Raw genomic sequence first — 27171 nt, forward strand, 5'->3', positions numbered from 1 at the left:
GACAATGTTTTAAACTAAAACAGGACAAGGCATAACAGACCGGGAGTGTGTATATGTAATGAGCCCGCACCCGCAAAGCCCACAATCCAGCCTTAAATAGCAGACACTCGATTAGTTGAACTGCTTCAGCTGGGCCCAGGGGGCGGGGCAGACCGGTCGCCAAGGCGACCATGACAAGTGGAATGTTTAATCAGCGCAGTTTTTTTTTTTTTTAGAGGCGGCACAGCAAGTGGGCGGTTAGCGTACAACCCACAGTGCGGAGATTTAGGGTTCAAGTCCAGGTGCCGCGGGGTTTGCATATTCTCCCTAGGCACTCTGGTTTCCCATATTCCAAAGACATGCATGCATAGTTAGTTCGCCGGTCCAAATTGTCCCTAGATGTAAATGAGTGAGTGAGTTTCTTGATTCTGTGACATGCAATTTGGCTAGCCATCAGTTCATAGTTTTCTCTGCCCACTACTAAAAGATAGTTGGGGGGGGTTCGAGCACCCCAGCAACCCTGGTACTTTTGAGTCACTTTTGAGAACTGTTATGCACTCTACAGTAAAGCTTATTATGCTGAAATAAGCTTCATAATAGAGGGCATAACAGTTTAAATACAAGCGATTTGAATAGAAAAAGGCAAAATAAACATGTTACCTGCTCAAAAGTGTATTGTATACGGTGTGCATTACCGTTCGATTACATTCACAACAAACACAAAGACGGAATGCTTTAAGTTGTATTACATTCCCAACAAATGCAAGACAAAGAGGTTTTGGTTATATATTCGCCACTACATTCCCGAAAAGTGATATAAAAGTGAGATAAAACGAGGTAAAAATGGATATGGTAGCGAGAGGATGCAAATCTCGGCAGGGATGCATTTCTCGGCATAACACTGGCTCATATGGCCTATTAGATGTGACCGCTCCGGCGCACTGGCCTCTTAGATGCGGGTCTCACGCGACCGCCCTATAATATGAAAACTATTCTGCGTATTAGATTTTTTTTTTAAAGCAAGAATACAACCGAATTGTAAAAACAAAACAGAAATTTAAAAAAAGATTAAACAGTTTGGTAATCACATTTTTCTAAACAAAGCTCTCAAACTCAGATAGTTGGGCGTTATTTTAACAGCACTAAATTACTAACACAAATCACATACAAAGCATGTTAAAACAATATTTTAAAAATAACAAATGAAAACGTCCTCACCCTATTAATCCAAAAGAAACACAAGGAACATTTCTCATTTAATTCTCGTGTTTGTTGCGGTGTTTTGTGAATAAAAAAATTGCACTGAGAACTTCAATTTCAATTTTTTTGTGTGGTGGTGATGGGGGGCACCATAAAGCATTTGTGCTTAGGGCACCCAAATGACACTGCTCCTATGAGACTCAGGTCTGAGCATGACCCAGATGTGTCTGCGTTGTTCTACTGACTATTTTGCGATACATCTGTCATATGATTCGATCAATAAATCACATATAAACGATCACCAACCCAACAAATCTAAAAAATAAAGGGAAAACATGAAATGGGGGTGTACCTACGTCGCCTCGACTGCTCCGGGTTTAACCGTCATTTCGATTTACCAAAACCACTTCGTCTTCATTTTTTGGGAATGTAATACAACTTAAACCATTCAGTCTTTGTATTTGTTGGGAATGTAATCGAACAGTAATTTACACCCAAACATGCATTTCAGGTGAATTGGCCGGTCCAAATTGTCCCTAGGTGTGAATGAGCGAATGAGTTGTCTGTCCCTGTGTGCCCTGTGATTGGCTGGCAACCAGTTCAGGGTGTCTCCTGCCCACTGCCCGGAGATGGCTGGCCAAGTAATGTTTTTTGTATATCCCTTAATCATAAGTAGTCTCAAAGGGCTGCAGAGATCAGACTATTGCAAAATACAGACTATCATTGCACCATCTGATTTAAACATCCATTAGGGCAAGGAAAAACTCAAATATCTCAGCATGAGGAAAATGAAGAAACCTTGAGAAGGTACCGCAAATGAGGTAATCCCCCTTCCAGAATGACGAGGCTGTAATGGATGTTGCATTAACAAATTGTCACGTTAATTTTTTTTTATTTAAAAAAAGAAAAGTACAATATATAATGAAGAATAAAAATTTAAAATAAAAAGGTTGACCGGGTTGCAATGGATGTAGCATTAACAAACAGTACACAGATACTGTCAAAATGGTATATAGGTCATTCTTATAATTTATAATATAAGTGTGTTTTAAGCCTTGTCGAGTCAAGTCAGATTCATTTATAAAGCCCTTAATCACAAAAATGTCTCAAAGGACTGTCAGGAACCAGGAACGGAGACGGGAACCCAATTGCGTTAGTTTCTAAGTTTTATTTGAAAAGAGATGTAAGCTGGCACCCACGATCCAGTGATCGTTGATTGTGGGGAGCAGGTCGCTTCGTGATGCGGAAGTCGCACTTCTCTTAGCGGGAGCTGAAGGCTCGCAGCGATTGGACGGACGGCAGTCCCGTGACAGGTAGGCAGAATCAATACGTCTTAGCGGGGAGGTCGATGGCCAGGGCAGGAGAGTAGCTCGTAAACATGGGGCAGAAACAGGTCGGAACCGAAGGCAGGAATCAAAACAGGAGAGTAGTCTTTGGTACTTGCTAATCTGGCGAAACACACAGGAACACAGGAGTACAATCGGACGTCCTTGTCTGGACGCTGACTGGTTAAGAAGTGAACGTCGGCAAATTAGAGAGCGCGCTCCGGCGTGCCAAACGATTGCCACAGGTGTCTTCACTTCGGCAATCATGACAAGGACTGCACAGGATTACAATTACACAACTAGACAATTCCCGCGGCAATTGTAAGAGTTGTGATTGATCTGGAAGATGATCCCGGTATGTATATATAACCCCGGTTGTTAGCATTATGAGTTAGCATAAAGTTTTTAGCTCAGAGAGATGTTTCTGTTATTTTTTACTTGGTTATGTGGGGGGACTCTGCCCCCCCACACCGGTACTGGCAAGTTCATTTGAGATGGGCCCACAACCGTTAGCAACAAGGATATGCCTTGTGGAGGTCTAAAAAACACATTCATGGTAAAAACCATAGTAATAACACTGTTATTACACTTTAAAAACTTTTGAAATATACATGTTCAAATAGAATGGGCCGTTCGATTTTAATTGGCCCATCCGGAATGCATTGAGCCCATTCAATTTGCTGAGTCGTTAGCATGTTAGCATTAGAATAATTTTGCAGCATGAAGAAGTTAGCATTTAGCCTTTAGCATCACTTTTTAGCATGTATCCGTTAACATAACTCATCAAATGAGGCCATTAGCATAATTTTTAAATATTAATTCGTTACAATATTGCCATTACCAAAATCTTTTTGCATGAAGTTAGCATTTAGCCGTTAGAATCACTCTTTAGCAGTTACCCATTAACATAACTCGTCAACACTGCAAAAACTGCCTCTAAAAAAACAAGAAAATCTAGCCACTATTGCAGGAAATTTACTTGTTTCAAGCAAAATTATCTGCCAGTGCAGCAAGAAAATCCGACTCATAAAGTTTTCTTGAAACAAGAAAAAAAAAAAAGAAAATAAGATACCTAAAAATGTTATTATATGCAGTAATACTATTAAGTGTACTTGTCAAGTTTTTTTTTTTGTCTCATTTTAAGATATTTGTGCTTGTTTTGGAGAATTATTGTTTAGAAACAAACTGGGTTTAAGCCAGGATTGCTCAAAAGTAGTTAGCATGAAGGTTACAACAAGATCAATATTCTTGTATTAAGTTGAAAATAAATTAGAAAATGGGTCAAAAACAAGATACATTTGCTTGTAATAAGTAATAAAAATCTTAGGCGAGGAAGTCTTGTTTCAAGAAATTCTCTACGTTTCGATATACTATACAAATGCAAAAATAGTTTTAATGTGAAAATTACCATTTTATTGGCAAACCACAAACCTTTGTCATTATCACAAAACACAATTGACATACCAGTAACAAAAATACTCATTTTCTTGACAAGATCTTGAAACGTTTGTTGGCGAACTGTAAATCTGTGGGGGTCAGATGCATCGACATTTCGTTCTGTATACACGTGTACTAGAATGACAATAAAGTAGATCTGAATCTGAATCTAAATCAAAGTTATCACTTACACATGTATCAGTGAACTGTCAAACAGACAACACATTTTTTTGCCTACAGAATATAGAGTGCAAGTTACCAATTTCTAAAAGAGAACTGCAAACATTCTTTTTTGTCTAATTTTAAGAACATCAGTTGGGTTGTTTTTTTTAAATCAATGCTTAAACTCAAAACAAGGCAATTAAAACACACACTTACAGGGAGACTGAGAGGCCAAAGCGTAAGGGGTCACAAATGTTTATAACAGAAAAAGTTCTCAAAGTACGTCCATGGATGGGTGTGTGGGTGTGTTCCCGAGGGGAGGCAGCATTATACAAAGTTATGCAAAAAAGGCCATCCAATCACTTCTTGCTCGTTTGAAAGCTGGTGTGGCATCTTTGTCATGGATTGAGTCCCCCAGGACCTCAGTTTGTAGAAGGGAAAGAACAGAGGCCACACATTTAGGGTAGGTCATATTTAATACATAATAGTATGCAATTATGTAGAATACTGCATCCCCTAGGTACCTTTTGGGTGATGGGATTGCTTCGGTTCCAAGGCAGAGAAAGGAGTCGAGATTTTCATCCACCAAAAGGAGTGGTGTGGTGAGTGGCCTTCTGTTCAGGAACGTCTCGGGGTCCTCTGTGGGCTTAACAGAAAAACACAACATCAGTAGGACAGCAATCACATCCCTCCATTCCCCGACTAAACATGACAATTTAGTATGAACAGAATAGAGGACCAACAAAAGGAGCAGCCATATTTGAGAAAGTTTAGTATGTACTTATGTAAAAGTTTGTGACTTACCAGAAGAACATGAATGAGCAGCATGGTCAAGAGGTTTATTGCTTGCTCTTCTAAAAAAAAAAAAAATCAAATCAAATATTTGTCTCTCAGTATACAGAAACAAACAAGGATACAGATTCTATTGGTATTATGTTGGCTGTTCTTACCAGCTGAAAGTGACATTGGAGGTTTCATTGCCCTCTTGTAAACCCCATAGAGGCATAATCTAGATTTGAATTCGAGCCACCGCTCCCTCAGCTCTTGCACGTAGTTGGAGTTGTTGTTGTCTATTATTCGTCTTAGTTCATCAAGAACCTTTGGTGGGGAAGACACAAAGAAGTGTTGTATGGAAATATCCAACACATAGTAGTTAAAGCATCACTTGAAAACAACAATTATATGTAGAGAGGTATTCTGAAAAACTATGTTCCCCTTCCCCTCCTCCATTTGTGAAAATAATTCTATTCACACTGATGATAAAACGCTAATAGACAGGTGTGTTGCAAATAACATGCGAAACAGATGGACTATCAGATATTCTAAAGAAGGAAAAATCACACCACAATGCATAAATGCTGTTTTCCCTGTCTACATGCAGAAATAAAACCAGATTGCTCATTTTCATTTTTCAGAGAAAATACATGAAAGGTTTTCCTGCATGGAAATGGGGTCTGAAACAGCTATTTAATGTATCAAAGCAGTATGCACCCAATGTTCAAAAGAACAATTTCACTGTTCAACTGAATCAAAGTGTGAATTGTGATCATACTTACATGATCAATATCTCGAAAGCATGGATATGCCTTCAATATTTTTGCCGGTCTGTCTTGTTCCCTTATTGTGTCCGAATCAATGAAGGCCCTCTTCCCCTCAAACTCAAGGTCAAGAAGTTGTGCCACATCAGCTCTGTTCTGTTTGGTATTGCGATATGGCCATGCGGCTGTCCTGCCTACATTCTAAAAAGGTAAAAGAAAATATCACAACACAGTTGAGGTCAAAATTATTTGCTTCTTGCTAATGTTATTCATGCTATTGTTTCTACTGGAACAAAGACAAAATGTCCACTACAGCTAATGAAGACATTCATTAATATTACTTGATTAGAAACAGGAAAAGGCAAACATTACAAGGTCAACATTTTCACCCCCCTGTAAAACAATAGTATTTATGAGAGTTTTGTGGTGCCTGGCCTTGTCCTTTTCTGCTTTTTCTTGTTTCTGTTCAGCCCACCAGTTGAAAATTTCAATAAAAGCTGGAGATGTTGTCTGTGCCCTCCTAAAAGAAGTAGAACTATGTGCAGTGCTGATTTATCTTGTATTTTGTGTAATTTCAATGAATGGGTCTACTCCATTGTGAATGCTACATTTTGTTTTATAAAATTACAGAGAGCATCAGCTTGTTTTGCTGGAGTGCTGGTTATGACTTGGGGGTCCCCTTCACTTTCTGGGCTGCTGATGGTGCTACTGCAGCTTGGGGAGACAATGAAAGTGAAAATGCTGGAGTCAAAATCCCCCTCATCTTTTCTCTGTGGCGCCAAACTCAAGGCGTCTCTTTTTTTCCCCTTGCCGGTGTAGCCCCCTGCGTTTTGCGTGGAGTCCTGATGTTTTGCAAAAGCAGGATATGCATGTGTGGATACTGTATATGAATTTATGTTCATGCTGAACAAAGAGAGAAACTGTGTAACATGTAATCCTGGTCGCTTAGATTAGTACAGGGCTCTTGTCGTAATGTTGACTAGTTTTAACGTTATATATTATTGTTAACAGTTTAAATCAACGACCATTTTGTAAGGGGTTAGCTCAATTCCATAGTTAACGGTTTAAATCAACGACCGTTTATTAAGGGGTTAGCTTAAAACTTGAGCTCACCCCTTACAAAATGGTCATTGATTTAAACCGTTAACTACGCATAAATACCGTTAAGAATCATATTTTACTTTTAATCACATTGTTTCTTGTTAAATGTTAAGACAATACAAACCTTTTAATTGTAAAAGTATTTTCACTTCTCTCCAAGTCAAAATACCGAATGGAGTTCGTCGAACGTTGAGGTAGTGTGAGCGAGTCCAAGTATTTCCGAATAAATGGGCGGAACCATATAAAGGAACGCAATATACAATTATTAAACAAAATCTATGAACTATCTCAGGGAAAAAATATAGTGTTCTCATTTATAAATATTAAATTTGTGTTTCGAAGTAAAGACTATCCAGTTTTAGTTAGGACACTGTACGGGTCAGCCACTTGCATTGTAAATGGCATCCCTATTTTTTTGATATGGAATTATCCAGCGCGAAAAAGGCGGAAACTAAGCATCAGCTTGTTTTGCTGGAGTGCTGGTTATGACTTGGGGGTCCCCTTCACTTTCTGGGCTGCTGATGGTGCTACTTCAGATTGGGGAGACAATGACAGTGAAAGTGCTGGAGTCAAAATCCCCCTCATCTTCTTTCTCTGTGATGCCAAACTCAAGGCGTCTCTTTTTTTCCCCTTGCTGGTGTAGCCCCCTGCGTTTTGCATGGAGTCCTGATGTTTTGCAAAATCAGAATATGCATGTCTGGATACTGTATATGAATTTATATTCATGCTGAACAAAGAGAGAAACTGTGTAACATGTAATCCTGGTCGCTTAGATTAGTACAGGCTCTTGTCGTAATGTGGACTAGTTTTAACGTTATATATTATAGTTAACAGTTTAAATCAACGACCATTTTGTAAGGGGTTAGCTCAATTCCATAGTTAACGGTTTAAATCAACGACCGTTTTTTAAGGGGTTAGCTTAAAACTCGAGCTAACCCCTTACAAAACGATCATTGATTTAAACCGTTAACTTTGCATAAATACCGTTAAGTATAATATTTTATTTTTAATCACATTGTTTCTTGTTAAATGTTAAGACAATACAAACCTTTTAATTGTAAAAGTGTTTTCACTTCTCTCGAAGTCAAAATACCGAATGGAGTTCGTCGAACGTTGGGGTTGTATAAGCGAGTCCAAGTAGGTCTGAATAAATGGGCGGAACCATATAAAGGAACGCAATATACAATTATTAAACAAAATCTATGAACTATCTCAGGGGAAAAATATAGTGTTCTCATTTATAAATATTACATTTGTGTTTCGAAGTAAAGACTATCCAGTTTTAGTTAGAACACTGTACGGGTCAGTCACTTGCATTGAAAATGGCATCCCTATTGTTTTGATATAAAATTCTCCAGCGCGAAAAAGGCGGAAACTAGCACCTAACGTGTGCAACACCATCAACAGAGGACAAAGACTAGGAACCTTCCCGTGGTGTCCTGCGAAGGGCTCTCTCCAGGGGGAGCCTTACGAATCCAACTCAGTCCACTCAGACTCGCTCTTTCTTTCTTTCTTGGTCCTCTCTCCTTCTTTGTCTCTCCTTTTCTCTCTTCCCCCTTTACACTCTTGTCTCTCATTTTCTCTATCCCTCTCTTTCCTACTCTCTCCCCACCTCTCTCACTCTCTTTTCCCCCTTTTTGCGTTTTACTCTGTCTGTCTTTCTCTCTTTCTATCTGTCCCTCTCTTTCTCTCTCTTCTACTCTCCTCTCTCTGTTCTTCTTAGGGCGGGCGACTTCGAGAGCAATCCTGGCCTCCAGTCCAAATGCCAGTGGTGCTTTCGAACCATTCACTCCGACCACACCCCAATCACCTGTGCTATCTGCCCAAGGGGCTTCCATAAATCATGCACCGCCCTGTCCGAACGTACTAAGGACTTTAGAGGCTTCGTCTGCTTGGTTTGCTTGGGTCGCACCCCGTCAGGCCTGGCGGCACAGGACAGTTGCAGCCCCCTCTCCTTCGGAGAACTACGGAGCCTCCCACGAGCGAGTCTGGCGCTACTATGGATTACCTTATGCGCCTTGAGTGACTTAACGACGACGACACCATCAACACAACCAAACTCGATTTGATTAGAGTACAGTGGGACCTCGCTACTTACTTACTACTACTCGCGGTTTGACGTTCGCGGGTTCAGAGCTTCGCGGGTCTGAAAAAATAATACAAATTATATTTGTATATATATATATATATATATATATATATATATATATATATATATATATATATATATCTCATCTCATTAGCCGTACCGCTTATCCTCATTAGGGTCGCGGGGGGGCTGGAGCCCATCCCAGCCATCTCCGGGCAGTGGGCAGGGGTCACCCTGAACTGGTTGCCAGCCAATCGCAGGGCACACGGGGACAGACATCTCACTCGCTCTTTTCACACCTAGGGACAATTTGGACCAATTCACATGAAATGCATGTTTTTGGAATGTGGGAGGAAAACGGAGTCCCCAGAGGAAACCCACGCAAGCAGGGGGAGAACATACAAACTCCGCACAGGAAGTCTGGAGCTGGATTTGAACCCACGCAGGAGGTTCCCATGACTTGAACTGTGCCGCACATGCGCTAACCACTGCCCCACCGTGCTTTATATATATAAAGCATATATGTACAGTGCATCCGGAAAGTATTCACAGTGCTTCACTTTTTCCACATTTTGTTATGTTACAGCCTCATTCCAAATTGTATTAATTTAATCTCTTATCTCAAAATTCTACACAAAATACTCCATTATGACAATGTGAAAAAGTTTTTTTTTGAATTTATTAAAAATAGAAAAACTAAGAAATCATATTTACATAAGTATTCACAGCCTTTGCTTAATACTTTGTTGATCCACCTTTGGCAGCAAATACAGTCTCAAGCTCAGTCAGGTTGGATGGGAGACGTTTGTGCACAGCCATTATCAGATCTCTCCAGAGATGTTCGATCGGATTCAAGTCTGGACTCTGGCTGGGCCACTCCAGGACATTCACGGAGTGGTTCTGAAGCCAATCTTTTGAGATCTTGGCTGTGTGCTTTGGGTCGTTGTCCTGCTGAAAAATGAACCTTCGCCCCAGCCTGAGGTCAAGAGCGCTCTGGAGCAGGTTTTCATCCAGAATATCTCTATATGCATTCATTTTTCCTTCTACCCTGACTAGTCTGCCAGTTCCTGCTGCTGAAAAACATCCCCACAGCATGATGCTGCCACCACCATGCTTCACTGTAGGGATGGTATTGGCCTGGTGATGAGCGGTGCCTGGTTTCCTCCAAACATGGCGCCTGGCATTCACACCAAAGAGTTCAATCTTTGTCTCATCAGACCAGACAATTTTGTTTCCCATGGTCCGAGAGTCATTCAGGTGCTTTTTGGCAAATTCCAGACGGGCTTCCATGTTTCTTTTACTAAAGAGTGGCTTTCGTCTGGCAACTCTACCATACAGGCCTGATTGGTGGATTGCTGCAGAGATGGTTGTCCATCTGGAAGGCTCTCCTCTCTCCACAGAGGAACGCTGGAGCTCTGACAGAGTGACCATCGGGTTCTTGGTCACCTCCCTGACTAAGGCCCTTCTTCCCCGATCGCTCAGTTTAGAAAGGCCGGCCAGCTCTAGGAAGAGTCCTGGTGGTTCCAAATGTCTTTCATTTACAAAAAATGGAGGCCACTGTGCTCATTGGGACCTTCAAAGCATCAGAATTTTTTTTGTATCCCTCCCCAGATTTGTGCCTCAGGACAATCCTGTCTCGCAGGTCTGCAGACAGTTCTTTTGACTTCATGCTTGGTGTTTGTGCTCTGACATGCACACTCAACTGTGGGACCTTATATAGACAGGTGTGTGCCTTTCCAAATCATGTCCAATCAACTGAATTTACTGCAGGTGGACTCCAATTAAGCTGTAGAAAGATCTCAAGGATGATCAGTCGAAAAAAGATGCACCTGAGCTCAATTTTGAGCTTCATGGCAAAGGCTGTGAATACTTATGTAAATGTGATTTCTGAGATTTCTATTTTTAAAAAATTCAAAAAAAGTTTTAAAAAAAAGTTTTGTGTAGAATTTTTAGATAAGAGATTAAATTAATACAATTTGGAATGAGGCTGTAACATAAAAAAATGTGGAAAAAGTGAAGCGTTGTGCATACTTTCCGGATGCACTGTATTTATATATACCGTATTTTCCGCACTATAAGGCGCACCGGGTTATAGGGTGCACCCCGAAAAAATAGTTTTTGGTCCTATTTTTGAGATACATAAGACGCACCCGATTATAAGGCGCTACAATGGGAACGTGGACAAAACAGTCAGATAGTTCAGTCCAACTTATTACCCCCTTAATATTCCCAAAGCTTGCAAAGACGCAAATACGTGTCGAGAACACGTGCGGATGCTGTGTCCGTACGATGTCACTCAAATGCATCGTTCCATCATTCAGAAGGTTAAAGTCTTGGGATTCAAGAAATGCCAACCATTCCCTAGTTTATATTTTCTTTTTCACTCGCAACTTTACTGTGCATATGACAATAAACACTTGGAATTGAGTTTAATTTAAAAATAGACACTCTATTCCATCCATTATCTGCACCGCTTATCACAGAAAAATCTAGTTCAGTCTGAAACAAGATATATAGCCGGAGTAGCTCACCGAAGTCGTTGTGTTCATGATAATGTGCAGCCGTGGTCCTCTTATATCCGTGAATGTAGTAAATCCAGAATAAAATATTTACAAATACAGTATAGTAAAAAATGCTTTCTGTATGCCGTCAGCCACGTGCTATACAAATTCATCTTTTTCGGCCAAATGCAGGCTTTGTTCAGCCGTGAAAGCCAATGCCAGCCTGTAAATGATAAAAAGGATCCGCCTCTTGACCTCCGAATAACTTTAGCCAATAGTGATCGATTCAACTGATGATTGACGCATCTTTTTTGGCCTATTGCAGGCTTTGTTTTGCCGTTTAAGCCAATGCTAGCCTGTAAATGATAAAAAGGATCCGCCCCTTGACCTCCGAATAACTTTGGCCAATAGTGATCGATTCAAATGACGATTGACACATTGGTTAGCCAATGAAACGCCGGTAAATAAATCTCAGCATACACCGCGGACTACTTGATGTTCGGGGGAAAACTAGTTGGCGGCTGCAAGTTAGTTGCAAGACTTTGCGAACTAATATTGATCAATAAATAAGGCGCACTGTATTATAAGGCGCATGGTCAGCTTTAAAAAAAAATAAAGGCTTAAATGTCTATTCTTAACACATCGTGCCTTATAGTGCGGAAAATACGGTATACATATATATATATATATATATATATATATATATATATATTTATATGCGCGGCAAGTCATGGGAACCTCCTGCGTGGGTTCAAATCCAGCTCCAGACTTCCTGTGCGGAGTTTGTATATTCTCCCACTGCTTGCGTGGGTTTCCTCCGGGCACTCCGGTTTCCTCCCACATTCCAAAAACATGCATTTCAGGTGAATTGGCCAGTCCAAATTGTCCCTAGGTGTGAATGAGCGAGTGAGATGTCTGTCCCCCCGTGTATATCTATATATCTATATATCTATATATCTATATATCTATATATATATATATATATATATATATATATATATATATATATATATATATATATATATATATATATATATATATGTATATATATATATATTTTTTTTTTTAAAGCATTTTTGAAGGGGCGTCGCTACTTCGTGGTTCCACGTTCGCAGGTTCAGAGCTTTGCAGGTCTAAAAAATAATAATAAAATAAAATAATAAAAAAATATATATATTATTTTATTTTTATTTTTTCAAGCATTTTGGAAGGGGCGTCGCTACTTCGCGGATTTTCAATTTTTGGGGGTGGTTTTGGTCCCCATTAACCGCAATAACTAAATAATAATACTTTCATCATCACGGATTCAAAAGACACGCTTCTTACTTTTAGGTTTGATAAATAATATTTTTGTTGTAGATTCATCTTTATTTTGTTTCGAATATCAAATATATGATACATTGGATTTCATTCGAGATTTATTGTCTTATGAAATCGCTGTACCAAATGCTGCCCTGGCAACAGAGTTCATAGATTTGGAGAAATTAGCTGATTACACTGCATACCACTTTGCACCATTTAATGAAAAGATATACGTTTTTAGAAAATATGACTTAACTGGTGTGCTCTTGAATTCGAGTGTTTAAAATGACACATTATGAACGGCAGAAATTGTGCTCATTTATGCATGAGTTTACATTTTGACAAACACTAAATATATTTGATATTTGGACTGAGGTTTGTGGGGGCTATCTGTATGAGCAAGGCCTAGCTGGCTCCGGACTTTGGACGCAGAATTAAATGTGATTCTATGCAATTTTAACATGTTCGTTCTATGTTGCCACTTTGTGCATGTGATTGGCAAGATATTTGTGTGTGTTTAGCCCCTGCCAAGCGGATACAATGTAAATATGTGAACAAACCATGTGGTGAAATGCAGAGCTGGGGATTAAGATGGAAACTGCATGAGTGCTGTTGTGCCTACAAGCCAATCAAACTTAAGGACCTCTTACACAAATCTCCTGATTATTTTTTTTTTAACATTATATTGGTGTTTTGATGGGTATGTCATGTTGGATGAAGGCGTCTACCAAACATGTAACCATAGCTATAACTTAAAGTAGTTGAGGTATTCCCCACAGTGTTTTGAGAAAAGTTCATGCTTTGTTATTGTTAATGGTCGACTAAATTGATAAAATCATGTTTAAGTTTAGTGACATTTACAGACTAGACATTGTTTCCCACATTGCTTTATAGTTAAGGCTACACCTGCTACCTTAACTGGCTAATGTCTATTCTTAAAACATCGTACCAAGAGTAAAAGGTTTAATATTGAACACTAAATTGTCCATCCATCCACCCATCTTCTACCGCTTTGTCCCTTTCGGGGTCACGGGTGGGAGGGCTGGAGCCTATCCCATTTACCTCGGGCGTAAGGCAGGGTACACCCTGGTTGAGTCGCCACCTCATCACATGGCTAACACAAACAGACAAACAACCATTCACACTGCGACACTGAATTGTACCTGAGTAAATGAATACATATGATGATTCATAAAATCAATTCTTACATTATCTCAATGAGTTGGGTTCCATTCTTAAAACAAGTTGATGTGAGTCTTGAAACAAGTAAAAAATATCCTTAAGCTGAGTTGTTAATATGCCTCTAGGCTATCTCTTCGACAATTTAAGATACATTTGCTTACAATTACTTGAATAATATAAGTTAGTTGGCACAATATTAATTTTCTTGAAACAAGTGATAGTATCTTAACTATCTTCAGCCTGAATAAGTAAATAAGTCCCAAAAAATTGTGATCAGATAAATACACTGAATTCAAGTAAATTACACTAGTCCATACTTTCAATTTTTGCAGTGAACATGAGACCATTGGCATAATTTGTAAATATGAAGTCATTAAAATATTGCCTTTACCAAAAAATTTTAGCATGAAAAAGTTAGCATTTAGCCGTTAGCATCACTTTTTAAAATGTACCTGTTAGCATAACTCATTAACATGAGGCCATTAGCATAAGTTGTAAATATGAAGTCGTTAAAATGTAGCCAAAATTACCAAAAAATTTTACTATGAAGAAGTTAGCATTGCCGACAGTGTTTACAGCTAGCTTGCGCTAATACTTGGGCTGGCTGTGCCAGCCTAACCCATTGCTGGCAGTGTTTACAGCTAGCTTGAGCGAATACTTGGGCTGGCTTAGCCAGCCCAACTTGTCACCAACAGTTTTTACTGCTAGCATTAGTCAGCATAGCATCAACCTCTCATCGCTAATACTTGGGCTGGCAACTGATCACCAACAGTGTTTACAGCTAGCTTGCGCTAATGTTGTGGCTGGCTATGCCAGCCCAACACTTTGCTAGCGGCGCACATAGTTAGCATCCTCTCGCTAGCATCCACTCTTTGGAATTCACCATTTACCCATGGTTAAAGGAAATTTGGGTCGGGCCACCCTGGACAGTCCCTGCTTACTATGACTACCGTCTGGAAAAGCCCTCGTTTCCATGACTACCCATAGAAATGAATGGGCCCATGTATTACGGATGGGAGAATTTCAAAACCCATTATTCCGGATGGGGACTCCTATCGCTGTGAATAGACACACAACAAGAGTCCCGGTCGGGCCGAAATTTTTGATATATGAATCGATGGGGTATTCTAAAAGCTCTGGGAGGAGTTCCCCGTTAAAAGTCGGCGGAAGAAGATAGATATAATAATAATATCTCGGAGGATTATAATAGTTGCAAGCACAACTACATTGCCCTGTGCTTACAGCACTTGGCAATGTAATCGTGCCTTGCTGAAGCAATCAAAACTAATTAACTGATCTTAAACCAACATGCGGGCAAGGAACAACTCAAAACCTCAGCGTGAGGAAAAAGAGAAACCTTGAGATGGGACCTCACAAGTGGTAATCCCCCTTTCAGGATGACCAGGGTGAATTAGATTTAGCATTACAGTACACAAACATAGTAAACACTAGGTAACATGTTGAAAATTTGTCCGGAAAGTGCATGACAGCAACGACGCCCCCAGCCTGTAAATTAGTCCAGAAAGTCTATGACGGCCACGACGCAGCTTCCCATCTCTGCCAGCTGGTCAATGCAGGCGTTGACATGCTTCAGGTCAAACGCTGGTCCACTGACTCATCTCAAATCGTCCTTCTCCTTCGTATCACCACCAGCCAGGCAGTCGGAAAAAGACAGGACAGTACAGAATATGAGGTGGGCATCAATCATAAGCTTTGGAAAAGAAGTGTGTCTTAAGCCTTGATTTAAAAACTTCCATTGAGGTTGCAGATCTTATCTCCGGAGGCAGGGCATTCAATAGCACCGAGGCCCGGATGGAGAACGCTCTCAAGCCTGCAGACTTCTTGGCTCTCGGAGTCACAAGTAAACCGGCATTTTCCGAGAGGAGACTCCGTGCAGGAACATAGGGGGAAATCAAATCAGATAAGAGGGTGCAAGTCCATGCAAACATTTGTATGTTAATAAGAGAACCTTAAAGTCACATCTTAAGTGGACTGGGAGCCAGTGTAAGTTGGCCAATACAGGAGTAATATGCTCAAACTTTTTCGTCTTAGTCAAAAGTCTAGCTGCCGCATTCTGAACCTAGACATGGGGAGACCAGAAAGCAATACATTACAGCAGGGGTCGGGAACCTATGGCTCACGAGCCATATATGGCTCTTTCTATGAGTATCTGTGGCTCAGAGACAAATTTGATTGCATGCAAAATTTCTCCATCTTGCTTAAAACTTGAGTTGTCTATCCTATTCTGATACACGCAAAGCCAAACCAAAGCTAAATAACAGGATATTACTTTGCAGTATATATAGGGCACGTTTTTCACTACAATTTACAGTCAAGTAACACACAAAAAAAGGGGGAAAAAAAACTCGTTTTGGTTTTACAACGCTAAAGAATCCTTTATATAAAAGTTCACTATATAATCTGTGTTCAGTGTTCAGATACCTTATGATGAATCCACAGAACTGTAAATACGCTAAAACACCGGAAGAGAACTTAGTCATTTGATTGGGTGAGTGGGAGGGATGGGTGGAGCTATGCAAAAAGTGCAAGCACTCCCTCCCATCTCTCGCCCTACGCTGTCTGCGCCAAAAGTGAGCTCATCAGGCTCCCTATTTGCAGAATGTTGTGACGTTTTTACACAATAACTGCTTGCATCTGGTTTTGAAACCAATATATATGAAAAAAAGGGTCAAAAGGAGTTTAACCGATCTTGAGTAATTGCAAGAAAGAGACAAGTGGTATGTTTGTTGATTTTGGGACAGGGGCTCTGGCATTATTCTCTTTTCATAATTTTTATCAAATCATCAAAAATAAATGTGCTGAAGACTAAGCTTTTGTCTGGGGTGCGGGTTTAGCAATTTAGTACATTTGTCTCATAATATATGGCGTGGCTCTTTCCCAAAATAAAATTAATATTTTTTGCTTTTATGGCTCTTTGAGTCAAAAAGGTTCCCGACCCCTGCATTACAGTCATCAAGCCGAGAAGTAATAAACGCATGAATTAAAACCTCTGCATCTGATTTGGACAGCATCAAACGAATCTTCGCAATATTACGGAGGTGGTAGAAAACTATTCTAGTAATATTTTTCACGTGTGACTGAAACGACGGATTAGGATCAAATATAACACCTAGATTTTTGACCCGAGTCACTATGGGTGATATTACATTTGTCTAGGTTCAGGGCAGTGTTTGAAAAAAAAACTCACAACAGTGAGCTGGACCAATAATCGACATTTCAGTTTTTTTCTCGGTTAAGGCGCAAAAAAATAAGTGACATCCATCTTTGAATCTCAGTAAGGCAAGCCTCCAGATTTTGAAAATTTAACTGTCCAGTTGTCTCCAGTGGCACATACAGTTGAGTGCCATCTGCATAGAAATGGAAACTAAGATTATACTTGCAGATAATGTCACCAAGTGGTGTTCCACAGGGGACATCAGAGTGTTTAGAGGTCAGATTGCCTTAGTTAACACGTTGCATCCTGTCTGACAGGTCGGACCTAAAACACCAGAGTACAGTTCCTGAGATACCAATGCATTCCAGACGAACAAGCAATATGTTGTGGTCGACAGTATCAAAAGCAGCACTGAGATCCAGTAGCAGTAACATTGATGAGGCACCGGAATATATTGCTAAAAGGAGATCATTGGTTACTTTAGCCAGGGCTGTCTCAGAAGAGTGATTTGCCCTAAATGCTGACTGGCCAGTTCAAAAGAGGGTATTTTCTGACACGAAGTCATTTAGCTGCTGTGCAACGACCTTTTCAAGTAAAAATGGCAGATTTGACACTGGCCTATAATTACCTAGGCTTTCTGGATCAAGGTTAGGTTGCTTAAGCAAGGGTTTAATGACGGCAGACTTGAAAGCTAAAGGAATAATACCCAAGGATAGCGATATATTAATAATATTTTAAACTGATGGTCCTAAGATCCCAAACAGATCCTTCACCAATGAAACTGGAAACGGATCAAGCAGGCAAGTAGTTTGTTTGGCCCTACTAACCATCTGTGTTAGACTATCAAAGGACAAATCATTGAAACTGGAGAATGTTTCTAAACAACCGCCGACACATTCCTTTCTTAACACCTCCACATTTTTGAGGTAGGACGAGGTTGTAGAGCGTACATTTAAAATTTCATTCCTAATGAGTTGAATATTTCTATTAAAACATTCCATAAAGTCATCAGCAGAATAAGTAGAGCTATTTGGGTTAAGTTGTTGTCTGGAAGGTTTCGCAATTGTGACAAACAAAAATTTCAGATTACTCTTATGTATAACGATAATCTTAGAGAAAAACGATGCTTTAGCTGAGGCAAGAGCTACTTTATATTTCAGCAAGCTGTCACACCAGGCCAGTCGGAAGACTTCCAGCTTTGTAGTGCGTCAATTTCGTTTAAGTTTCCTGCAACCTTGTTTGAGTGACCTGGTTTCTTCAGTAAACCAAGGTGTATGCTTCTTAGGTCGAAATGTATGCCTTAGGGGCGCCACAGAAACAAGAACATTAACCAAAGCAGTATTAAAGCTGTTTGTGAGTGAGTCAACAGACCCAGTGTACGAAGGGAAGGCTGCAGTTACCGTAGGTAATAGTTCTTTTAAAGTTAATCCCACTGCAGGGCGGATATTGCGACTGCTAAAACCTAAATTTTCCTTATTACTGTAAACATTGAACAGCACCTCTCACTTAACAAGATCGTGATCAGAGATGGCATTAGGATAAGGTAACACTGTAACATTTGAGGCTACTACGCCCCGGGTCAGAACAAGATCTAGAGTGTTCCCATCTTTATGAGTGGGCACATCAACTATTTGATTGAAACCAAATGTATCAATCAGTGACTTAAAAGAATTTGCAAGTGAATTTGATTTTATGTGAACATTAAAATCACCAATAATTACAACATTGTCCGCATAAGTTACTAACAGTTCCGAAAATTCATCCAAAAAATTTAAGTATGGTCAGGGTGGGCGATACACAACAACTACATAAATTGGTGTTGACATAAAAGACCTCATAACAAGTGCTTAAAACGTTTTAATAACAGTAGGGGTACCAGGAGTAAATTTCAACTTACTTTCCGACAAAGTTAGAGGGAGAAGCCTCATTTAACACTACAAACTCATTTGGTTTTAACCAGGTCTCACAAGGGCCAACAAGTTTATGATTGTTTTCATTAATAAGGTCGTTGACAAGTAAAGCTTTGGAGGCTAGTGATCTAATATTCAGAAGGCCAAGCTTCAGCACTGTGGACTGAGCTGAGCACTTTCCCGAGTTTTGAACCTTATGGTTACCTTGGTGGTAACCTCCACAGGATTATACTGCCAGTCCTGCGTCTTGTGCTTTGCATGGCGGCAGATGCGGCCCGAATTCCATACCACAGGAATATTGTTGACAGGTGGAGTAGCAGGATGACTAGTGGTAGAAAATAATGTTATTTCTTCTCCCTCCTCACCTAACAAGGGAAAATCAGAGGTAAGAAGCACAGAAGAAGATGCTATTGAACAAAGTACAGTTCAGGGTGTGTGGTGCAGGCAATGGAACGCTCTAAACTACAAAAACTATGTGAATCTAGCATAGCGCTAGTTAGCCCTAGCAATACAGACTCCACACCCGTGATCACAGGTTCACTCAGGTTCATCACCTGTGACCTGGCCTGCACTAGTGTACCCTGTCATGGAAGGCTTAAACAGTAATATATTTTTAGAAAGAGTGAGAGCACCTTCCCATTTAGGGTGAAGGCCGTTTCTCCTAAGCAGGTCAGGTCGGCCCCAGAAAGCAGGCCAGTTATCCACATACCTAAATCCCTGCTGACTACAGAAACTTGCCAGCCACCGGTTTAGTGAGACTAGTCTGCTAAACCTCTCATCATTGCCTCTCGCAGGCAAGGGGCCAGAGACAATTACAGATGCAGAGTCATCTTTCTGGCGAGATTACAGGTCCTAGCAATATTTTCCTTTGTAATCTCAGATTGCCTCATTTTAGTATCATTAGAGCCGACGTGAATGACTATATCGGTGTAGCTAGCCCTGTCCTGGTGTCTAGATTTGCATGTCAGCTCCCTCAAATTAGCCTCAATGTCGGGTGCTCTGGCCCCAGATATACACATAATTGTGGCTGGGGTGCTAATCTTTATGTTACGGGTGATGGAGTCACCTATAACTAGGGTGCGGGCTCCAGTAGACCGGGGTGGAGTGGGACTAGCTAGGGGGCTGAACTTATTATGTGACTGGATTGGCTAACCTCGATTAGCATGCCGTTTAGGGCTAATGCTAACCGGACTAGCAGGTTCGCTACAACCCACGCTAGCAGTGGTGTCCGCGGCACCTAACATTTTCCTTTTAAACTGCTCTAGCTCAGGGACACGTCCCTCTAGAAGGGCTATTTTGTGTCTGTCTGTCCGTCAATCTTTGTATATGTCTGTCAATCTATGTGCCTGTCCATCCGTCCGTCCGTCTGTCCGTCTGTCCATCTGTCTTTCTATCTGTCTGTCTTTCTATCTGTCTGTCTAGCAGCCAGCCAGCCAGCCAGCCAGCCAGCCAGTCTATCCATCTATCTACATACACATATGGAGCACTTATAAACTTAAATAAAATATTTTACCTCAAAAGTGCTAAATGTTGGTCTTTTTGGTCAAATATTTTTTCAGTACAAATTGCTTGGACAAAAAAAAAAGGGAACATTTTGGACGGAACTCAGAAATGGAAAGGGAAATCTTTGTGTCATTTTAAGCCCGAGACAAAATGATTGCGGAGTGTCTTTGCTGTGATAGTGTGATTCTTAGCTCCTACAGTTTTTTTAAACTATTTTAGGGGATTGGCCTAAATGTGAGCGTATATCAGACCTGGGCACTCCGGTCCTGGAGGGGCATACGTCCTGCCAGATTTTGAAGTTTGCTCTTCTTTAACTCAGGTGATACAAATTATAAGCTCGTTAGCAAGCTAGCAAGTGCTCGTTAACGATACTGGTGATTGGAATCCCCTGTATTGGATCAGAGAAACCTCAAAAATCATGCAGAACATATGGCCCTCCAGGACCGGAGTGCCCAGGTCTGGCGTACATTGACGTTGGTGAATTTTTCATCTGCGTTAACAAACGCATTTTGTAGAATACGATCGCACTTTATTGTTTGAATAAACACGTTATATAGACTAGGATCTCCCAATTGTTATGATTAGCTCACTTTATTTTTTAAAATAGCGTATTATATAGAATACGATCGCTTTTGTCGGAAGTGTACATTTACAATTGTAACTTTTGCATCCGCGTTGACGGACGCAATTTGTAGAATACAATAGCGCTTTATTGTTTAAATAAACGCGTTATATTGACAAGGATCTCCCAATTGTTATAATTAGCTCGCTTTATTGTTTTAATAAGCGTTTTATATAGAATACGATCGCTTTTGTTGGAAGCGAAGCAGAATGCGCGTTCACGCGAAGGGGGGGAGGAATTTGCACAGGAGTCGGATTTGGGCACAACAACTGCCGCCTACTTAATGAGTGCCCTCCGGTGGCGTTTTTTCGGCAATGCAGCTACCATTGGAAATACATCCAGCCGTTGAAAATGAACGGAAGCCGATTTAATGACTGTCTCCAGTGGCGTTTTTGCGGCAATGCAGCTACCATTGGAAATACAATGAGCCGTTGGATATGAACAGCCACCGATTTAATGAGTGCCCTCCGGTGGCGTTTTTGGGAGAATGCAACTACCATTGGAAATACTTCGTGCCGTTGGAAATGAACCGCCGCCGATTTAATGAGTGCTCTCCGGTGGCGTTTTGGGGGCAATGAAGCCACCATTGGAAATATGTCAAGCTGTTCGAAATGAACAGCCGCCGATTTAATGAGTGCCCTCCGGTGGCGTTCTTGCGGCAATTTAGCTACCATTGGAAATACATCGAGCTGTTCGAAATGAACAGCCCCCGATTTAATGAGTGCCCTCCGGTGGCGTTCATGCGGCAATGCACTTACCATTGGAAATACATCGAGCCGTTGGAAATGAACGGCCGCCGATTTAATGAGTGCCCACCGGTGGCGTTTTTGCGGCAATTAAGTCACCATTGGAAATACGTCAAGCTGTTCGAAATGAACAGCTGCCGATTTAATGAGTTCCCTCCGGTGGCGTTTTTGCGGCAATGCAGCTACCATTGGAAATACATCCAGCCGTTGAAAATGAACGGAAGCCGATTTAATGACTGTCTCCGGTGGCGTTTTTGCGGCAATGCAGCTACCATTGGAAATACAATGAGCCGTTGGATATGAACAGCCACCGATTTAATGAATGCCCTCCGGTGGCGTCTTTGGGGCAATGCAACTACCATTGGAAATACTTCGTGCCGTTGGAAATGAACGGCCGCCGAATAAATGTGTGCCCTCGGTGGCGTTTTTGAGGAAATGCAGCTACCAATGGAAATACAATGAGCTGTTGGAAATGAACGTCCGCCGATTTAATGAAATCCCTCCGGTGGCGTTTTTGGGGCAATGAAGCCACCATTGGAAATACGTCAAGCTGTTCGAAATGAACAGCCGCCGATTTAATGAGTGCCCTCCGGTGGCATTCTTGCAGCAATGCACTTAGCATTGGAAATACATCGAGCCGTTGGAAATGAATAGCCGCCGATTTAATGAGATCCCTCCGGTCGCTTTTTGCGGCAATGCAACAACCATTGGAAATACATCAAGCTGTTGGAAATGAACGGCAGCCGATTTAATGAATGTCTCCGCTTGCGTTTTTGCAGCAATGCAGCTACCATTGGAAATACAATGAATCATTGGAAATGAACGGTCACCAATTTAATGAGTTCCCTCCAGTAGCGTTTTTGGGGCAATGCAGCACCCATTGGAACTACATCGAGCCGTTGGAAATGAACGGCAGCCGATTTAATGAGTGTCTCCGGTTGCGTTTTTGCAGCAATGCAGCTACCATTGGAAATACAATGAGCAGTTGGAAATGAACGGCCGCCTATTTAATGAATGCCCTCGATGGCGTTTTTGCAGCAAGGCAGCTACCATTGGAAATACATCCGCCCATTGGAAATGAACAGCCGCCGATTTAATGAGTACCCTCCGGTGGCGTTTTTGCAGCAATGCAGCTACCATTGGAAATACATCAAGCCGTTCGAAATGAACAGCCGCAGATTTAATGAGCGCCCAGGTGGCGTATTTGCGGCAATGCAACTACCATTGGAACTACATCCAGCATTTGGAAATGAACGGCCGCCGATTAAAAGGTGTGCCCTCCAGTGGCATTTTTGCGGCAATGCAGCTACCGTTGGAAATACATCCAGCCATTCGAAATGAACGGCCGCTGATTTAATGAGTGCCCTCCGGTGGCGTTTTTGCGGCAATGCAGCTACAATACATCCAGCTGTTCGAAATGAACAGCCGCCGATTTAATGAGTGCCCTCCGGTGGCATTCTTGCAGCAATGCACTTAGCATTGGAAATACATCGAGCCGTTGGAAATGAACGGCCGCCGATTTAATGAGATCCCTCCGGTCGCTTTTTGCGGCAATGCAACTACCATTGGAAATAGAATAGAATAGAATAGAATAGAACATACCTTTATTGTCATTGCTACAAATGGGCTAACAAATACATCAAGCTGTTGGAAATGAACAGCAGCCGATTTAATGAGTGTCTCCGGTTGCGTTTTTGCAGCAATGCAGCTACCATTGGAAATACAATGAGTCATTGGAAATGAACGGTCGCCAATTTAACGAGTTCCCTCCAGTGGCGTTTTTGGGGCAATGCAGCACCCATTGGAACTACATCGAGCCGTTGGAAATGAACGGCAGCCGATTTAATGAGTGTCTCCGGTTGCGTGTTTGCAGCAATGCAGCTACCATTGGAAATACAATGAGAAGTTGGAAATGAACGGCCGCCTATTTAATGAATGCCCTCGATGGCGTTTTTGCAGCAAGGCAGCTACCATTGGAAATACATCCGCCCATTGGAAATGAACAGCCGCCGATTTAATGAGTACCCTCCGGTGGCGTTTTTGCAGCAATGCAGCTACCATTGGAAATACATCAAGCCGTTCGAAATGAACAGCGCCCAGGTGGCGTTTTTGCGGCAATGCAACTACCATTGGAAATACATCCAGCCGTTGGAAATGAACGGCAACCGATTTAATGTGTCCCCTCAGTTGGCGTTTTTGTGGCAATGCATCTACCATTGGAAAGACATTGAGCCAATGGAAATTAACGGCCACCGATTTAATGAGTGCCCTCCGGTGGCATTTTTGCGGCAATGCAGCTACCATTGGAAATACATCCAGCCGTTGGAAATGAACAGCCGCCGATTTAATGAGTGCCCTCCGGTGGCATTTTTGCGGTGTTGTGGAAAATAGACTTGCATTTGTAGAATAGAGTTGCGTACATTTAGAAATGTAGAAAGACTTGCTTACATTGCTTACAGTAGTGAGGGAATGTTGACATCATTCGAGAAGATCCTTGGCAAGACAGTTGAGTTTCCCTAAAAGGGCATGAGACCTGCAAGGCCCTTCTTCAAGGACTCTCTGAGCAAACTGAGGCGAACAACATGTCCTAATAAGGGTACGACAGCATCTTCCTTGTTGATTACTGAGGACTAGGGCCGCTTATGGGTTGTACTCAAACTGAAGCTATAAAAGCATTGTTATGTCTGGAGTTCTCTGAGTTCTTTTGGGATGACGAAATAAAAGGCTCCCCCTCATGGCTGGTTTCCGATGTACTTAATTCAATCACGAAAGAAGACTTAAAAGATTATCGAACCTACATTTTCTCCTACAGCGGCAATGAAGCTAGCATTGGTAATACATCCAGCCGTTCGAAATGAACGGCTGCCGATTTAACGAATGCCCTCCGGTGGCGTTTTTGCGGCAATGCAGCTACCATTGGAAATACATCCAGCCGTTCGAAATGAATGGCCGCTGACTTAAAGAGTGCCCTCCAGTGGCGTTGTTGGGGCAATGCAGCTACCATTGAAAATACATTGAGCCGTTGGAAATGAACGGCCACCGATTTAATGAGTTCCCTCCGGTGGCGTTTTTGCGGCAATGCAGCTACCCATCGGAAATACATTAAATTGTTGGAAATGAACGCCTGCCAATTCAATGAGTGCCCTCCGGTGGCGTTTTTGCGGCAATTCAGCCAGCATTGGAAATACATCGAGCCATTCAAAATGAAGGGCCGCCGATTTAATGACTGCCCCCCGGTGGCGTTTTAGCGGCAATGCAGCTACCATTGGAAATACATCGAACCTTTGGAAATGAAAGGCGGCCGATTTAATGAGTGCCCTCTGGTGGCGTTTTTGCGGCAATGCAGCTACCATTGGAAAAACATTGAGCCGTTGGAAATGAACGGCCGCCAATTTAATGAATGCCCTCGGTGGCGTTTTTGCGGGAATGCAGCTAACATTGGAAATACATTCAGCCGTTGGAAATGAAGGCCCACCGATTTAATGAGAACCCTCCGGTGGCGTTTTTGCGGCAATGCAGCTACCATTGAAAATACATCCAGCCAATCGAAATGAACGGCTGCCGATTTAATGAATGCCCTTCGGTGGCGTTTTTGCCGCAATGCATCTACCATTGGAAATACATCCAGCTGTTCGAAATGAATGGCCGCTGACTTAAAGAGTGCCCTCCGGTGGCGTTGTTGGGGCAATGCAGCTACCATTGGAAATACATCCAGCCGTTCGAAATGAATGGCCGCTGACTTAAAGAGTGCCCTCCAGTGGCGTTGTTGGGGAAATGCAGCTACCATTGAAAATACATTGAGCCGTTGGAAATGAACGGCCGCCAATTTAATGAGTTCCCTCCGGTGGCGTTTTTGCGGCAATGCTGCTACGATTGGGAATACATTGAATTGTTGGAAATGAACGCCTGCCAATTCAATGAGTGCCCTCGGTGGCGTTTTTGCAGCAATTCAGCCACCATAGGAAATATATCCAGCCATTCAAAATGAACGGCCGCCAATTTAATGAGTGCCCCTCGGTGGCGTTTTTTGCGGCAATGCAGCTACCGTTGGAAACACATTGAGCCGTTGGAAATGAACGGCTGCCAATTTAGAAATGCCCTTGGTGGCGTTTTTGCGGCAATGCAGCTAACATTGGAAATACATTCAGCCGTTGGAAATGAACGGCCACCGATTTATGAGTGCCCTCCGGTGGCGTTTTTGCGGCAATGCAGCTAGCATTGGAAATCCATCCAGCCGTTCGAAATGAACGGCCGCCGATTTAATGAGAACCCTCCGGTGGCGTTTTTGCGGCAATGCAGCTACCATTGAAAATACATCCAGCCGTTTGAAATGAATGGCATCTGACTTAAAGAGTGCCCTCCGGTGGCATTGTTGGGGCAATGCAGCTACCATTGAAAATACATTGAGCCGTTGGAAATGAACAGCCGCCGATTTAATGAGTGCACTCAGTTGGGGATTTTCGGCACTGCAACTGCCATTGGAAATACATTGAGCCGTTGGAAATTAACGGCCACCGATTTAATGAATGCCCTCCGGTGGCATTTTTGCAGCAATGCAGCTACCATTGGAAATACATCCAGCCGTTTGAAACCGAACAGCCGCCTATTTAATGAGTGCCCTCCGATGGCGTTTTTGCGGCAATACAGCTACCATTGGAAATACATCCAGCTGTTGGAAATTAACGGCCGACGATTTAATGAGTGCCCTCCGGTGGCGTTTTTGCGGCAATGAAGCTACCATTGGAAAAACATCCAGCCATTCGAAATGAAGGGCCACCGATTTAATGAGTTCCCTCAGTTGGCGTTTTTGCGGCAATGCAGCTACCATTGGAAATACATTCAGCCGTTGGAAATTAACGGCCACCGATTTAATGAGTTCCCTCCGGTGGCGTTTTTGCGGCAATGCAGCTACCATTGGAAGTACATCCCGCCGCTCAAAATGATCGCCCGCCGATTTAATGAGTGCCCTCCGGTGGCGTTTTGCGGCAATGCAGCTACCATTGGAAATACATCCTGCCGTTGGAAGTGAACAACCGCTGATTTAATGAGTGCCCTTAGGTGGTCTTTTTGCGGCAATGCAGCTACGACTGGAAGTACATCCCGCCGTTCGAAATGAACAACCGCCGATTTAATGAGTGCAATCCGGTGGCGTTTTGCGGCATTGCCGCTACCATTGGAATTGCATCCAGCCATTGGAAATGAACAACCTCAAATTTAATGAGTGCCCTCCGGTGGCATTTTGCGGCAATGCAGCTACCAACTGAAATACATCCAGCCGTTCGAAATGAACGGCAGCCAATTGAATGAGTGCCCCCCGGTGGCGTTTTTGTGGCAATGCAGCTACCATTGGAAATTCATTGAGTCGTTGGAAATAAACGGCCGCCGATTTAATGAGTTCC

The 27171-nt window shown here is 42.0% G+C and overlaps 1 protein-coding gene and 1 pseudogene across 3 annotated transcripts in view; both read right to left on the reverse strand.

Moving 5' to 3' along the window:
- Positions 1–2327: 2327 nt before the first annotated feature.
- Positions 2328–27171, reverse strand: part of LOC148346825 (uncharacterized) — an 89971-nt gene continuing 65127 nt past the window's right edge. Inside the window, exons 2-7 of one of the 3 annotated variants that reach the window (XM_088323451.1) lie at positions 19106–19266; positions 5660–5842; positions 5054–5201; positions 4908–4954; positions 4628–4749; positions 2328–2627 (exon numbers count right to left, since the gene is read on the reverse strand). In XM_088323451.1, coding sequence (XP_088179577.1) covers positions 2513–2627; positions 4628–4749; positions 4908–4954; positions 5054–5201; positions 5660–5842; positions 19106–19266 — 776 coding nt within the window. In that variant the 3' untranslated portion in view covers positions 2328–2512. Of the gene's footprint in view, positions 2628–3894; positions 4525–4627; positions 4750–4907; positions 4958–5053; positions 5202–5659; positions 5843–19105; positions 19267–27171 lie in introns of those variants that run through there. The other 2 variants (XM_088323450.1, XM_088323452.1) reach the window with 2 other exon arrangements.
- Positions 15903–19093, reverse strand: LOC148346826 (uncharacterized; annotated as a pseudogene).

Source organism: Urocampus carinirostris, chromosome 19, assembly GCF_059441175.1.
Source record: "Urocampus carinirostris isolate Australia breed hairy pipefish chromosome 19, RoL_Ucar_1.0, whole genome shotgun sequence".
In the NCBI taxonomy this organism is placed as follows: domain Eukaryota; kingdom Metazoa; phylum Chordata; class Actinopteri; order Syngnathiformes; family Syngnathidae; genus Urocampus; species Urocampus carinirostris.